The following is a 16,666-nucleotide window of genomic DNA, read 5'->3' on the forward strand; positions in this document are numbered from 1 at the left end:
AGTCAAGGTTTCTTTCTATGTGTTACAGGCGATTTTTTTTTTCTGAAGTCAGACTCAAAAGGTACCTAAGGCACTGACTCTGGTTTCTTTTAACACTCAACGTTGGTAACACTTCAAATGTTGAAGATACACGAACGTATTTCCTGTGTACAAAACGCAATACGCGTCTCATACAGACTTCACATTTTTGTCATGTGAACTGTCTGTCAAAAAATGTGTGAGTTGTATAACGTAAAATATCTTGATACAAATAAGAAGTATTAGATTTTCAATACACATTTCAAAGAAAATTATAACCTAAATTTCGGGAAACCACAAATTCACGCCTGTTGCTTTTATGAGGAAAAGAAGATGCGAATACGTGGTCCTCACTTACAGGATACTGCGAAAAGAGTCACGACTGCAGAATTAATGGTGCACATGAGGCAACCTAAACAATTCACATCTGCTCTTAATGAAACGACTAAAAAGAGTGAAGAAAATGATTAACACGTTAGGTCCTGCATTTGACTATACACAAAACAAAATGTGAGTTACCAAAGATTTCTGTTCAGGAAATTTATTACTTGAGGCAATCCACAGTGAACGTTTTCTGTAATTCAACACTATGATGAATTTAGCCCATTACATCTACCATGAAGGTCAGGCCCACAAAGGACCCGATGAAGCTACTTCTTTCCTGTTGTACTTAACTATAAACCATGTATGCGAGACACTTACTGGATTACACCTGTTTTCAGATAATTCTCATAGGCAAAACATGAACCATATATATTGTCAAGACTTTGTCTAGCCCTAACTGATACGTGCGAGTTTAGAAGTATTAAACAGCTTTTCTTTCCTTTGCGTGGACATTCATACAATCCGTGCAACAGAACGATTGATTACATATGTTATAATGATCAGGTGGTTTTCAAAGACTTAATACATTTATCGTCAAGTATCTTTACCTAGTCAAAAACCTTATTCACAAGGAAAAATATCTATTAAAAATTACAAAACTGAAGACTTAAAGAAAATTATGCCATATATTGCAAAAAAAAAAAAAAAAAAAAAAATACGAAGGCTATTACGATCAACTTGTACTGAGGCCAGTAGCTTCTGTTTCTCTCGATGATAATGAATAAGGTTCAGAGAAACAAGTCAGTATAATGTGTAATATTCATTAAATAGTAAAGATTTGTTGTTAGAATATCAGCTAACTGATCTTACTCATTATTTAATAAAAATATGCATTATTTGAAGCAAAACCACTCTTTAAAATTTATTGAGTTTTAAAAGGTATCTAAGATAACACGATAAAATAATTTTTTTCTGGTTTCGTATTAGATATTAAGCATCGAAATGTTTACCTAATTGTAGGGCTATGTCATATTTTAATATGTAACTTTACCAGAACAATATTTAATAGCACACAAGGAAAAAAGTTTGTTTTGTTTTTCTCAAAACTATGAAAAAGTGACTTAGGTGCTTTTTAACAGTCAGCTATTCAGATAATATAAATGCAAAAAATTATCAGTGCCAAATCTTATTTTCTGGAGAACTTAAAAAAAATAATTTGTTGGTATGTTCTACTTTTAATATACTTCTCTGAGGAGAAATCACTTCGCCAGCTTTTGAAAATAGCCTTTCTGCTGGAATGAAGTCCTTGTGACAGATAAATAATTCCTACCTGTCTGATACAGACTGGAATTATTTTGAGATATTTCCCTCTAGATCGTGAATGAGTAATCCCCTAATTGTCCAGAGATGGTATTTGTAAGTATATTGATCATTAGGGGCACATAATGTTGCATGAGCATCTTTGAACTAGATGCAATCACTGGCCGATATTATTGTGGCACTGTACTCCATCTCCACGTGCATTATCTCAGGGCTGCATTCGATACTGACTTCATTTTTATGGATGAACTATTACTGCAATAGTCGATGAATGGATTCACATGATATTTCCACAGTTCCATCCTTATGTTAGTGTGCTGTTTGACATCTATTAGTTCAATTATATGTGACAGGCACTGAGAACCACAGTCTACCAGTAATGGCACACTTACAGCTGGACACATATCTGTCGCCTTTTATGAAAATACAACAAGGTTATTCATCTACTATCGTGGGGTCTTCAGTGCAATCATTATAAATGTCCTGGAAGAAACCAGAGTCAACCAGTACCATACGATCTGGTTAGTTGCTGAAACGTAGAAATATTAGAAAAACTTTCACATAAATTTCTGGGAATCAGGTGTATCATGTCAAAAGATTAATTATTAATTATGATGTATAAGATAAGTAATCCTTTTCGTAAGTAGTGAACGATATATATTAGTTCCTTCTGTGTCTAATTGGAGAATTGATGGTGGTCACGAAGATTGAAACCCTTTCGAGTGTATTGAAATTAAGGCTTGTTCTTGTTCTTTCTGTAATTTCTAATCTAAGGATGAATAAAATGAAAAGATTCGGATTTAACTCATCTGTCCCAGATGAATATTATTTCTTAGCATCTACAAATAAAAGCTACATAATTGAGACGAATGTAAGGTCATAATCCGAATTTATGACTTGCTCCACGTTACAGTAGTATGCTCCATAGTTTTCAAATGTAAGAGATATGTTTTTTTGGAGGCTATGACGTATTTAACTGGGGAAAAACGTTGCTAATTACAATTCTAAAGAATACGAGTCAAAGATAAAGTTCAAGGTAACTACAGGTCAACAATTGTTCTGTTCAGTGATGTGCGAGCAAATAACCCCTTCAGCGATCGAAATGTTGCTACTTGTGTGGAAAGAACCCTGCTACACATCTTATACCTTCAATATTTCATCCGATTTGTTTGTTTGTTAAAAACCGTTGTCGCCAAGCGTGCTGTACTTAGTTCACCTTGACAATAATGGTTATTTACAGGAGTACACAACAATGTGACTGATCAACACTCCGGTAGCTGACCATTCGTTAGCTTCATACAGTCCAGAAATCCTTGGCATGGATCAGAAGTAAATTCTTTTTACGTCAGTAAATGTTTGTGTTTTCGAAATTCTGGCTCACTGATAGCTGGGGATTAAATTTTTGGGCGTCAAAAGAATTAAATCATCTTCTCAGTGAATTGAAACTGCTAATAAACGATTTTTAAAAAGTGACGTAATTTTTAACTGACAACTTGCACAAATAAGTAGTTTTTAATACGAATATTTGTGTTTGTTTATGCATATTGGTTGATTAATGCAAATCTAGGTTACTTCGAATGTACATGAATATAATTCACTCTCTTTAATAGACAAATTGTAAGCCTGATTGCAGGCATGTGGAATCTAAGAGATGTCGAAGGGGTTGCGTGCCCTGAGGCGCTAGAATAGTAATGGAACGCCACTGAGCTGTCTGGGTGTCGAAGTCTCTGTATGGGTACATTTTTGAAGTGCTCAGCAAATGCGCGAAGGTGGCATCGAGGGTGTTGCTGAACTGGGGGTATTAGAGGGACCCTTTGCCATTATATTCACGCCCGTGTCAATTTTACACCTCCCTGTGATCACACCACAGCAGGGTGCGAAACAGGAGGACCGAAAAAGCATAAACACCCTTTGCTGCTTCGGATCACGTTCAGATTTCGTCGAATGGTTTTGAACGGTCCCCAGTGGTTCCAACCTGTACATCAGAGCACACACTCCAAATGGGTCAGATCGCTTTCAATAGGGTTTCTGGCTCACGATGTCCTTAGAGAAAGGCTGAAACTTCCGGGAAGGGGGGAGAGAGGGGTGGGATGCCACCAGTGCTGAACGTTGTGAAGAACGCCGTCCTGCTGCTCATAGCACTCCGAACGGTCGTTTTCGGCTGCGAAAAGGTTAGGAATCAACGCCGCAAGGGAACAGGTGGTTTTGCTGACGCTGTTTACGCCACCTCCTGAGACCTTTTCGTGCGGATTCTGAGCGGTAGTGTGACTGGAATGCCTTCCTCGGCCACTCGGAAGAAGACTGCGTGATTTCAACGCTAGGCGTCGCCGTTCTGACTTCTGTCTCAGGGGCGGCAGAAGAAGGGGTGCTGGTACTGGTACGTTGGGCAGAATTGCGGTGAAATGTGGTGCTAATGTGACTTCTCTAACCCACCTTGCACTTCGGAGTTGTAACATTTCTTTCGCATCTGTCGGCACCCTGCTTTTTGAAGCGTCGCCAATCCGTTAGCTCGCAGGGCGGTTTCCTTTCGCAGCACTATAGAGGAAGATTGTCGACACGTTTGAGCCAAATATCAAACTTCCGCACCGCAATGGGAAACAGTTACGCGGTTTCAACAAGGCGATCCTCCAATTGTGTTGTGGAATGTAGATGCACCTTCTTCGTAGTTTCTCCATATCGTTTAAGGGTTATCCCGGGATGTAGCCACTGAATTATGTACCTTGTGACTATGACAAAACCGGATGTCACTGGATTCGTATTCGAATTCGTAGTGCCTCAAATCATGAGAAGGTTATTCTGATTTAAGTTTTTCGTGGTTTCCAGAAATAGCTATAGACAAATGCTGCGATTGCTTCTTTGAAAATGTCACGGTGCATTTCCTTTCCCGTCCTTCCCCAATCTAAAAATGGTTCAAATGGCTCTGAGCACTATGGGACTTAACTTCTGAGGTCATCAGTCCCCTAACTAACCTAAGGACATCACACACATCCGTGCCTGTGGCAGGATTCGAACCTGCGACCGTAGTGGTCGCGCGGTTCCAGACTGTAGCGCCTAGAACCGCTCGGCCACCCTGGCCGGCTCCCCAATCTAGCAATCTGGTCTTCTCTAACGACCAAAAGTCTTCGACGGGAAGTTAGTCCCTAATTCACAGAGTCTAGGTGTACTGAGATAGGGAAACATAGTGCCTGTATTGTGAAAAATACCATCTGTGTGATGTGGGGCTGGAGACTAATGCAGTACGCCTGTTATGTGAAAGTTTGTGACTGCCAAAGTGTGGGGCCTACGGGGTGTTTAACAATATACACGAAAGTTACAAAAGTCATTAGATAGCGATATGCATGTATACAGATGGCGGTACTGTCGAATACACAAGGTATGAAATGGCAGTGGACTGGCGGAGATGTCATTTGTACTCAGGTGATTCATAAGAAAAGGCGTCCGACGTCACTATAGCCGCTCGACGGTAAGTACCAGACTTTGACGCAGAATGGTAATTGGAGCTAGAAGCATGGGTCATTTCATTTCGGAAATGGTTAGGAAATTCAATATTCCGAGATGCGCAGTGTCAAGACTGTGTCGAGAATACCACACTTTAGGCATTACCTCTCACCACGGACAACGTAGTGGACGATTGCCGTCAATTAACGACCGAGTGCAGGGGCGGTTGCGCAGAGTTGCCTGTGCTAATAGACACACAGCACTGTGTGAAATAACAGCATAAATCAGTGTGGGCCTACGACGAACGTATCCGTTAGCGCACTGCAGCGAAATGTGACTTTAATGGGCAATGTCAGCAGACGACCGATCGAATGGCTTTGCTAAAAGCATGACATCGGCTGCAGCTCCTCTCCTGGGCTCGTTGCGAAATTGGTTGGCCCCTAGAGACTGGAAAACGTTGGACTGGTCAGAAGGGCCTCGCTTTCAGCTGCTAATAGCTGGTGGCAGGGTTCTCTGTCAACAGGGAACTCTGAAAGCTGCTGGTGGCTCCATAATGGTGTGGGCTCAGTTTATTAGGAATGGACTGGGTCCTCTGGTCCAACTGAACCTATGATTGACGGGAAATGGTTATGTTCGGCTACTTGAAGACCATTTGCAGCCATTCGTGGACTTCATGTTCCAATACAATGCGCCATGTCACCAGGCCACAACTGTATACGAATGATTTATTAACATTTTGGACAATTCGAGCGAATGATTTAGCCGTCCAGATAGCCCAACATGAATCTCATCGAACGTTTAGGGGGGATAATCGAGAGGCCGGTTCGGCAGAAAATCCTGCACCGACAACACTTTCGCAGTTATGTATGTCTGTAGAGGCAGTATGGCTCAGAATTTCTTCAGGGGACTTCCAACAACTTATTGCTGCAATACGCCGGGAAAAAGCAGGTCCGACAAGATGTTAAGACGTATCCCATTACTTTTGTCACCTCAGTGTAAATCAGGTATTCCTACACGATATAGTAGTGCTGGTCAAAACTACAAGAAAAGCTACAGTAATGGTATGTCCGGAAAGAAAAATCTGCTCACATAGGGGCCAGCCTGTCCTCTCATTCCCATATGTCTATTACGTCAAGGAGACACTATAGTCAGTGGAGCATGTGGTTACCACGCATATTGGTACATCCTTCAGCCATTTCCGTCAGTGAATTAGGCACTGTTTCATATACAACTGTCTCCATTCGGATTGTGTCAGATGTGTTGCCCACACGCTCCTGTAAAAGCTGCACATTGTGGGTGGGTATGGCTTTACCAATGCCTTTAATTATCCCCATAGCCGGAAATCCAGCGAATGAAAGTCCGATGGAAGATGAGGATTTATTACCGGACCTCGTCGACCAAGCCATCACCCTCGGAACGTTGCGGAGATGTACTGTCGCACGATTCGTAGAAAATGGCGTGGTGCCTCATCCTGCATAACTCAACAGTCGTTGTCTTTCTGCAAGATCATTGGTAATGTTGTTATGGCATTGGTAATTCATCGAGCGGCTTACTGCAACAGGTAGACGGCTTACACCATAGAATATTACACATTACCCGTCACAAGTAAAACGGCCCGTATCTCAACACGTACTGCATTCCAGACATGTAAATATCGGAACTTTTGTTTCAGTTTTGACCAGTACTACCTCATGTAGGGAAAGAAATTTCATCCCACAGGAATGGGGACTGATTTTATATTTGTGTAACAACTAATTCCATCTGTGAACGGATGCACAAATTAACTAGCATTGTATTTCGACTACCTTCCGTTTTAAATTTACCAGCTCTGTCATGACATACTGCTCATGACAACCGAAACATTAATATGATTTGAACTTAGGTCGTTAAAAGAGAATGGAACAAAGTGCGAACGTTAAGTTTTGTTTTAAATCGGGTAAAGCTGCCAATAACAGTTTTGATCTCGTACGGTCTGTTTATGATAGTGAAGTAACGAATCGCAGAAACGTTTTTAAGTGGTACGCAAGGTTTCTTGATGGGAGAAACAGCACTGTAGATGGTCTACGTCGAGGTGCATCATTGACAGTTAGAGTCGAAGAAAATTTTCCAAACGTGGCCGAAATTCTTTGAAATGATCGTTGTACATATACCAGGTTAATTGAGGTGCTCACCGGAGTTCCTAAAACAACTCTGCAAGGCATTCTAAATGAAAATTTTCCACCGAAAAGAAGATTTGTTGTCGCTTTGTGCCCCACTCACTCACTGACGATCAGAAAGATTACTGAGCGGAACACTGCGGAGATATGAAAAGATCAGCCGCCATGGACCCAATATTCATGTCTGACATCGTAACGGGGCCTACGAGAAAAACTGGCCCTGCAAGAAACTTGTGACGTCACAGTAGTCGACTTGTCCGCCACACTAAACGAATGTTCGACTCCGTGCAGGGTCCATTGGAAATCAATATTAAATCGATAAGGTACCCACTAAAGGTCTTAACATTGTCGTGTGCTGTCGAGAGCTTGAACGCATTTAAAGGCACAATCAAGAATTATTAAACTTGGCTGAAATAGTTACTCGCTCCCTGTCGGAGTGTGCTACTGGCACTCGTAAGACCAGGCCTGTCTTCCTCGTGCATCTCGCATCGTAACAGGTGATGAAAGACTGTGTTTTCAGAACGAGCCACTTACTAAGCGCCAAAGCTCGGAATGGAAAGATCCAGAATCTCCAAGACCGAAAAATATGCGCATGCAGAAAAGACGTGTCAAGACACTGGCTACTGTTCGTTCATTTGCTCTCTCTTTTTTAATCACTCAAAACGAATTATCCATGAAGAATTCACTCCAAAAGACCAGATGGTAAATGCAGATTACTAGTTGTCTGTTTTCAATCGTTTGTGGGCAAGGATTCTTCGAGTTCGACGTGAATACCGGAATCAAGAGTCTGCCTGCTTAGCTGGGTGGTAACGTGCTCGCCTCCCATGCAAACGGGCCCTTGCTGGATTCTCGGCCTGGTCGGAGATTTTCTCCGCTCGGACATGCGTGCTGTGTTGTTCTCATCATCATTCATCCTCATCACCGGAGCGCATGTCGCCCAATGTGGCGTCGAATGAAATAAGACTTGCACTTGGCGGCCGAACTTCTCCGGCTAGGGGTCTCCCGGCCAACGATGCCGTAAGCTCATTTCCAATTTTTTTTTTACCTGAATCAAGGAATATGGTATTTTCTGCACGACACTGCACCAGTGTACAAAAGCAAGGTCGTACGCGATTTCTTGGCACAAAACTGTATTGTGCTGCTTGAGCGTTCTCGTTGTTCACCTGACTTGTCTCCATCTGAATTCTGTTTAGTTACAAAACTGAAAATATCAATGAAAGGAAAGCATTTCGACACGATTTCAGGTATCCAGAAGGCTGCGATCATTGAACTGTAGGAAATTCCAAAGGTTTAGTGTAAGAATTGTTTCGAACAATTTTTGCAAAGCTTTCAGATGTTCATTGACTCACGTGGAGCATAGTTTGAATAAAACTCATGTAAACTAAAAATAAACAACGTCTTGCATTTTATTTTACAGCAGTCACCTTTCTTGTGGGGCGGACTGAGTATGTGACACTTTTTTTTAAACTCTCTGTATTCAAAAATGTTCGTTTCTCCCCAGTCTTCCTGCTTTCCTTTTCCTTCAAGTTCGCGCGATTTAAACGCAATACTTGTTTTCAAGCAACGAACGACGTTATTCTTGCGGCTAACCATTGCTAACTGTATACGATTTAAAAGAAGAGATGGCAAGTGACAGGCGGAGGAAGGCTTTATACTCACATGGGCTTCTTGCCGGAGAGGCGTGCTGCGATGTCGAGCATGTAGGCGGGCAGCAAGTGGAAGGCGAACACGCAGAAGTTGTTGACGAGCCTGGAGCTCTTGAAGCTGCCGCCGGGGTACCAGAGCACGTCGCTGAACGGGTTCTTCAGCAGGTTCTCGTGGCCGATCTCCTCGACGTCTCGCCACCGGATCGGGTTCGTGCTGCCCGAGGTGCAGTTGTAGACCAGGATGCTGTTTGGCCTGCGCACAGCACACGGGACAGTCAAAGGACAAGCACTACATCTTCTACATTGAGATTCGTTCCAGTTCGTATCAGATACAGAGAACTGAGAGTTATTCAATCTACAGTCTAATAATGCGACTAGTGTTTCCTTCCGCAACCATGCTTTTTCAGTTGCTACTTCAAAGAAGTTCATCTTGTACACTCTGAAAAAAAAAGCGACATCTTCAAGGACTGTGTTCAGTGGAACCTGGGCATAATATGTGCATGCGAGGTGTGTGAGAAAAAAGACTGACAACACTACGAGCGATCTGACACCGCTGTGTTTTTCTACTTGTGTATACCGGTATGTTCATGCCTTCCAGATGCTCAGTCCGAGCTTCAGCTCCGTACAGCCATCAAGTGATTTTAGAGTGCGCCATCCGTGAAGTTTTTTTTTATGTGTGTTACGAAAATGGAAAAGCGGAATTTGGAGCAACGTTAGGCTGTCAGGTTTTGTGTTAAACTCGGGAAATCCGCGAATGTGACTTTTGAAAAGTTGAAACACGCCTATGAGGAACATCTTTTATCAAGAGCACAAGTTTTTCGTTGGTACAAATCATTTTTGGAAGGATGAGAACGCTGTGAAGATGAACCTCGCTCAGGTAGACATTCAGCTTCAAAAACCAGCGAAAACATAAAAAGTGTGCATGCTTTTGTGAGGTCAGACCGATGTTTAAACAATACGGCTGATAGGTGAGCTGTTAACCACTTTCACCGTGCATCAGACTTCACCATGAATGAATCAGTCGCGTGTTCCTGGATTTTTGAATGCGATCGTGAGACAAAGTAGCAAAGTGAGGAGTGGAATGCTAAGATATCTCCTCGACCGAAAAAAGCTCGAATGAGGAAATCAAAGATTAGAACAATGCTGATTTGCTTTTTTGACAGTAGGCGTACTGTGCACGAAGAATTCGTTCCTCCAGTACGGACTGCCAACCGTTTTACAAAGATGTTCTTGACAGGTTCAGGAAAAGTGTAAATCGACGGGGATCGGACATTGCTGACAAGTGGATGCTCCATCATGACATCGTCCCATGTCACAAGCCCACTTCCATCACGGAATTTTTGGCCTCTAAAGGCATTCCTGTGTTTCCGCAGCTCCCCTATTCATTTGATCTGTGTCTTTGTGACCTTTTCTTTTCCTGAAGTTGAAAAAATGCCTTTAAAACACATTTTGCGACCCTGGAGAACACTGAAAAGAAAATGACCGACATGTTAAAGGCCTTACCACCTACAGCCTCAGCGCTGCTACCAAGATTGGGAACGACGACTCCGCCCGTGTATAGTTGCGAAGGCAACTACTTTGAATGGGGCAATATTGTGTTTTTAAAAAAGTAAAAACTTTAATAGATAAAAAATCAGTCTCTTTCCTTTTCTCACACACATCGCACCAACGGATGACTCATCTGTCACGGTTATTGGCGATCGGATGGCGCTCAGGCCTGTCTGTGCGTCCCCTGTTTTGACTCTGCAGGCAACAACTGTGCTGAATTTAGAGGCGAACAATAGTTGCAGCATTCATTCTAGGGTACGACCACGCCCCGCCGACGAGTACGTACTCCTGTTGAACAATTTCAGCCATTTGAACAGGGTCGCATTGCGGGTCTGCAAGAAGCTGGATGGACGTATCAATGGGCTGCTGTACACGTATCGGTGGTGCGTCGCTACCTTGGTCTTTGGATCATTCCCATGCCCGTACACTACGTTCTGGACGTCCCTGTAGTATAGATGCATTGTCAGAGGCCTCGAAAAATCACCCAGGGGTGAAATCTGGGCGCATGTTGCACCTGACCTGTCACCAAGGACTACTGGAAACTGTCGGCTTGCAGCAGGACTAACATGACACGTTCCTCTGCCCAGGCTATCACTGCTACCACGACACCGTCAAGCGCAGTTACTCTGATGTCCTGAAACAGTTAACTAGAGAGTGGAATGACGCTCTGTTGCCTTCAGTGAACAGAGAAGCTTTTCTCTGTACGCGAATAATGGACATATACGTGTATTGCGTAAATCACATGAGCGGCTTTTCCGGAGAGTATTCACCTACGACACTGCGGGTTTTCGAATAACCACGCACCCTCCGACGCAGTGTTGAAATATTGAAAGTTTTGGCTGGTTTCGTTGCCTAGGGGCTCGGATACGTAGTTGCAGCATTAAAAGTCAAATACAGCTTAGTCTACAGTATACAATATGAATAGACACATGAATCGAATGGTCGAAGGTTCCTGTCAATCGGCAACTGCAAATTAATACCGAAATTTATACATGAAAGATTGCAATAAAATCAAATCTGCAGGTACTATCTTAACGACTTTAAATGATGAATACGGTAGTAGAAGTACTTTTGAGAATGCGGTATATTTCTGCAAAGCGCTTATTGGTGTCGATGGTCCAGCAATTAAATAAAATATAAGCTGAATAAGAGGAAAGCAATAGATTCCTACTGCACGTAATTAGTTATGAATAACAACATAGCTCGCGCGATATTCACTTCTAAACACACACTACGTCTTCACTGCAGGAGCCACGGAAATCACACAAGAGCACAGGTCGGCACTCCGAAATATTTCTATCCTCCGCGACCACGCGCAAACTGCTCCACTGTCCAAGTCTTTCCACCGACTCCGCGTCCTAGCCGGCCGCGGTGGTCTAGCGGTTCTAGGCGCTCAGTCCGGAGCCGCGCGACTGCTACGGTCGCAGGTTCGAATCCTGCCTGGGGCATGGATGTGTGTGATGTCCTTAGGTTAGTTAGGTTTAAGTAGTTCTAAGTTCTAGGGGACTGATGACCATAGATGTTAAGTCCCATAGTGCTCAGAGCCATTTGAACCGTCGACTCCGCGTCCGTCGCGCCATCCAGCACTTCCCGTGTCGTGTCCCTTACCATCCAGAACTCCTCTCCTCTCTCGCACTGTTCTCCCACTTCCATTCAACCTCCCCATTCACGATCGCTGTCTTCAAGCCAACGCACACTCACAATAATAATGAAACACATACGAAATACTGTATTTACATTTAAATAACTTTAAATTAAATAAATATACCTACGACTGGACCATAAACACGCTGTAACACACATTATTAGATACATAAACAAATTAAATAAACATATAGCAAAGGAATAGAGCAAAAGGTAGGCCAGTAGCCTAATTTCTCTGTGCTTTCTAAAACACAGTAAATATTTAAGCAATTTCTTCATGAGTAGTAGATATCGGATATAAACAAAGACATAGATGAATAAATATATAAGCATGCTGCTACCGTTTTTTCGTGTAACTGTGGAGTACTTATGGCCTGACGCGATCGATAGTAACTGGCTACTTTGACCTCCAATAACTCATGTACTATTCAAGTTACATGCCTGTAGTTCTTACCAACTTAGGTTGACACTAATAGCTTCTAAAGACACTGCGATTGACAAAATCAGATGAAGCATTTACATTTTGGAAATTCGTTGCTGGGCTGGGTGTTGCTTGTATAATTTACCATCAGATAATGAACTTTAAACTAATAAGGATATTGGAAATCTGATTACACCATCAGAATCGTCGTGCAAATAATAGTAATGTACATGTTTCTTTTTGAGTTATGTTTCACCTGGCTACTATTAATTTCTATACAAACTATGCAATGTCTGCCATGATGGTTTCACAAAGTCCACCATCTTTGGCTCTCTCGGCTTACAAGTCTCTTTCATCGGCACAGCGTCACCGTGGAATTCCCAGCGACGAGACCGCTGGATCCCTCTTGCTTCAGCCAACGTCCAGCATCAAGTGGTCAGGCTGCCAAGCGGCCCGCGCCCACCGAGCGGCCTGTGCGGTGGGTTCAGGACGCTACAATTCGCGCGCTACCTCACAACACACACAGGTCTCACTGAAGGCTCCATGGTGTGGGGGCCCATCAGTTACAACTCGTGATCACATTTGATGTTTTTGCAGAGTAAAGTAACCGCGGCCCGCTACATTGCAAAAGTTACTGTTCCCGTGCTACAGCCATTTCTTGGACAGGACGTTAATGTGGTTTTTCAGCAGGACAATTCACGTCCACATACGGCTGCTGCGACACAACTCAATGGTAAACAACAATGGACCTGGGCAACAAGAATATTCGATCTCTCCCCAACTGATTAGGTATGGGACATGGTGAAGCGGGAACTTACTCGCTCTCCAGCAAGAACCATTCCCGATCTGCAACAGAAGGTGCAAGATGCTTGGGACAATTTGTCGCATTCGGAACCTATCCTTTGCGTGCGAGAATACACGCGTGCGTCGCCATAACTGTCTACTGACACGACTGTTTGGGCACCTTTTACTGTGACGTCTGTTTCATTTGCTCTGAATTTGTTATCATACTCTCCTACAACGATGAATACCTGTCACTATGCTTGTCAATAAAATGGACTTGTGCTTTAGGAGGCTCCATTTTTGTTTCAACAGTGAAGATGTTGTTGTGGTCTTCAGTTCAGCGACTGGTTTGATGCAGCTCTCCATGCTACTCTATCCTGTGCAAGCTTCTTCATCTCCCGGTACCTACTGCAACCTACATCCTTCTGATTCTGTTTAGTGTATTCATCTCTTGGTCTCCCTCTACGATTATTATCCTCCACGCTGCCCTCCAATACTAAATTGGTGATCTACAAAGAAATGGGTGGTACCTGAGGAGTGGAAATACGATACGTTCTAAGTGCCAAATCTCATATTTATCAGAATCAAAAAAACAATATATTTGCTTATACGTATAATTTACACGTATGCAAAAAACTGAGAAGGTATTCTGATACCAGTTATTTCATAACTGCAAAAAACAATGATACAAATTAGAACATAAATAATTTATGAAGAACGTTCTAGGTGTCATACTAATGGCTGACTGATTCTAAATGCCAATCAGAAAGTTTTTCTTTCAAGTGTCATTAATACTGAGGCATTATGAAACCTCAAGGAAAAAATCTGTCTTACATCAGTCTGTTCTTCAAATCAGGTGTTTCAAATTTTACTGTATAACTCCCTACGCTGTAGAGGAATAAATGGCGACATTGTCAAGACGTCTCTCTGTTTTGTAAGCGATGAATGTGGCTGGTCTTATGAAGCACACCATGTATACATCATCCGATTTTGAATTCTCGTGTCTCAGAGCAACAAGTTTTAATAGCTATTTAATACGGATGAGTATTAAATTCTTTGATCATGCTGCATTTGGAAATTACACTCCTACATTGAGAACAACGTTTCAGCACCATCTTCAAAATCAAAGAAGTCTGTTGTATGCGGTGGAATTACCCGGAATGGGTTCACAGCTTTAGCTGACTCAATAATTTAGTTTCAGTCTGGCAGAACAACGACTTGGCACTCGAACTCCAAAGGGAGGCACTGCCTGGTGCAAAGACCATGCGCCATCTAGCAATGAATGTCTGAAAAACGTTTTCTCTCTGATTCGTACTTGGGTAAAGTTTATGGACATCCGACAGAGTACTGAGAACACCACAGAACTGAAAATACGTTTCGAATCTCCACTCTTCAGTTGTTTAACAATAAATTGTATACCTTCGTGTGTTTGCGACCTTTTTTGTTACGCATACTCGCTACCTGGATTCGACACTTCCGCGTGCTCGCGGGCCCTACACGATATTGGGCAGGTGCACCAGTTTCTTTGGCTCTGCAGTGTAAAAATGTAACATAATGATTTATCGACGGTTAATGCCTTCATAACATAAGAGTGCTCTCTCTGGACTGAGCTGTTATTATCAATAATTTGCAAATTAAACACGAAAAACGCTTTTTTAAAAATTTTCAGTATGCCATTTCAAGGCATTGAAAATATATCACAGACACGTCACCACTATAATTAAATGTCATTTATTAATGCATCGACGACATAAGCAAGCCCTCAATAGAGACGATGTGGGTTCGCATTCTGTCACATGCAATTTTTTTTTCATGTTAGCGTTGTTGACACGTTCTGGGATTTTGTTATAAATATTCGATATTATTTACATTCTGTCTGATTTGGGAACGAAGGATGAAGTAAATATTACAGACCTATTGGCTGAAGAAAACCAGAAAGACAAAAACAAAAATGGATTGAGGCCGGATCAGGCCGAAGAGGCTAATCCCTAAAAGACTGACGCTGCTGATGTGAGGTAAGCTTGTACCCGTCAGATCACCGAAGTTAAGCGCTATCGGGTTGGGCTAGCACTTAGATGGGTGACCATCCGGTCTGCCGAGCGCTGTTGGCAAGCGGGGTGCACTCAGCCCCTGTGAGGCAAATTGAGGAGCTTATTGATCGAGAAGTAGCGGCTCCGGTCTCGGAAAGTGGCATACGGCCGTGAGGGCGGTGATGATGATGATGAGCGTTTGGCGTCATTGGCCGGAAGGCCCCTCGCGGGGCAGGTCCGGCCGCCTTGGCGCAGGTCTTATTACATTCGGCGCCACATTGGGCGACCTGCACGCCGGATGGGGATGAAATGATGATGAACACAACACAACACCCAGTCCCTGAGCGGAGAAAATCTCCGACCCAGCCGGGAATCGAACCCGGGCCCGGAGGACGGCAATCCGTCACGCTGACCACTCAGCTACTGGGGCGGACGTGAGGGCGGTGTGCTGACCACATGCCCCTCCGTATCCGCATCCAGTGACACCTGTGGGCTGAGGATGACATTGCGGGGAGCCAGCACCGTTGGGCCTTCATGGTCTGTTTAGTTTTAGTTTCTTATGAAAACCACCGCAGTGCCAGGAGTTTGAGGCCGACCGCCGGGCTTGCGTTACCTCTGCGTGGCGGTGTACCAGGCGACGGCGATGAGCAGGTTGATGGCGACGTCGACGGGCACCAGGTCGGCCACCATGTCTCGGTGGCACAGGATGGTGCGCAGCACGCCCTTGCCCGCGCCCGCCAGCAGGCCCGTCGGCCCGTTCAGGTTGTCCACCCAGCCGGGGATCGGCTCCTTCCACGCCGCCGTCACTGCGCACACAAGCACCGACAACATACCTCAGCGATAGCCCTCTCTGAAAATGTCGAAAAACTTATTTTGTTTCGCTCAAACTATTCCCTGTGGGCAACGGCCTTGCCGCAGTGGATACATCGGTTCCCGTTGAGATCACCGATGTTAAGCGCTGTCGGGCGTGGTCGGCACTTGGATGGGTGACCATCAAGGCCGCCATGCGCTGTCGCCATTTTTCGCGGTGCACTCAACCTCGTGATGCCAATTGAGGAGCTACTCGACCGAATAGTAGCGGCTTCGGTCGCGAATACCATCATAACGACCGGGAGAGCGGTGTGCTGACCCCACACCTCTCCTATCCGCATCCTCCACTGAGGATGACACGGCGGTCGGATGGTCACGGTAGGCCACTCGTAGCCTGAAGACGGAGTGCCCAAACTATTCCCTGTGATGTCTACTTCATTGTAGTGTTCATTCCAAGTTCGCCAGTAACTGTGCTATCGCGTTACAGTCCGCGCAGGGTACGGTGGCCGATACATAGTAAACAGTTTT

The 16,666-nt window shown here is 43.8% G+C and overlaps 1 protein-coding gene across 1 annotated transcript in view; it reads right to left on the minus strand.

The window, feature by feature from the left end:
* The window catches only part of LOC126100294 (putative fatty acyl-CoA reductase CG5065), a 282,092-nt gene that overhangs the window by 37,986 nt on the left and 227,440 nt on the right, over positions 1–16,666 (minus strand). Inside the window, exons 7-8 of the mRNA XM_049910901.1 lie at positions 15,942–16,134; positions 8,916–9,155 (exon numbers count right to left, since the gene is read on the minus strand). Of these exons, the coding sequence (XP_049766858.1) occupies positions 8,916–9,155; positions 15,942–16,134 (433 nt within the window). The remainder of the gene's footprint in view (positions 1–8,915; positions 9,156–15,941; positions 16,135–16,666) is intronic.

The sequence above is a fragment of the Schistocerca cancellata genome, chromosome 9 (genome assembly GCF_023864275.1).
Source record: "Schistocerca cancellata isolate TAMUIC-IGC-003103 chromosome 9, iqSchCanc2.1, whole genome shotgun sequence".
NCBI lineage: Eukaryota > Metazoa > Arthropoda > Insecta > Orthoptera > Acrididae > Schistocerca > Schistocerca cancellata.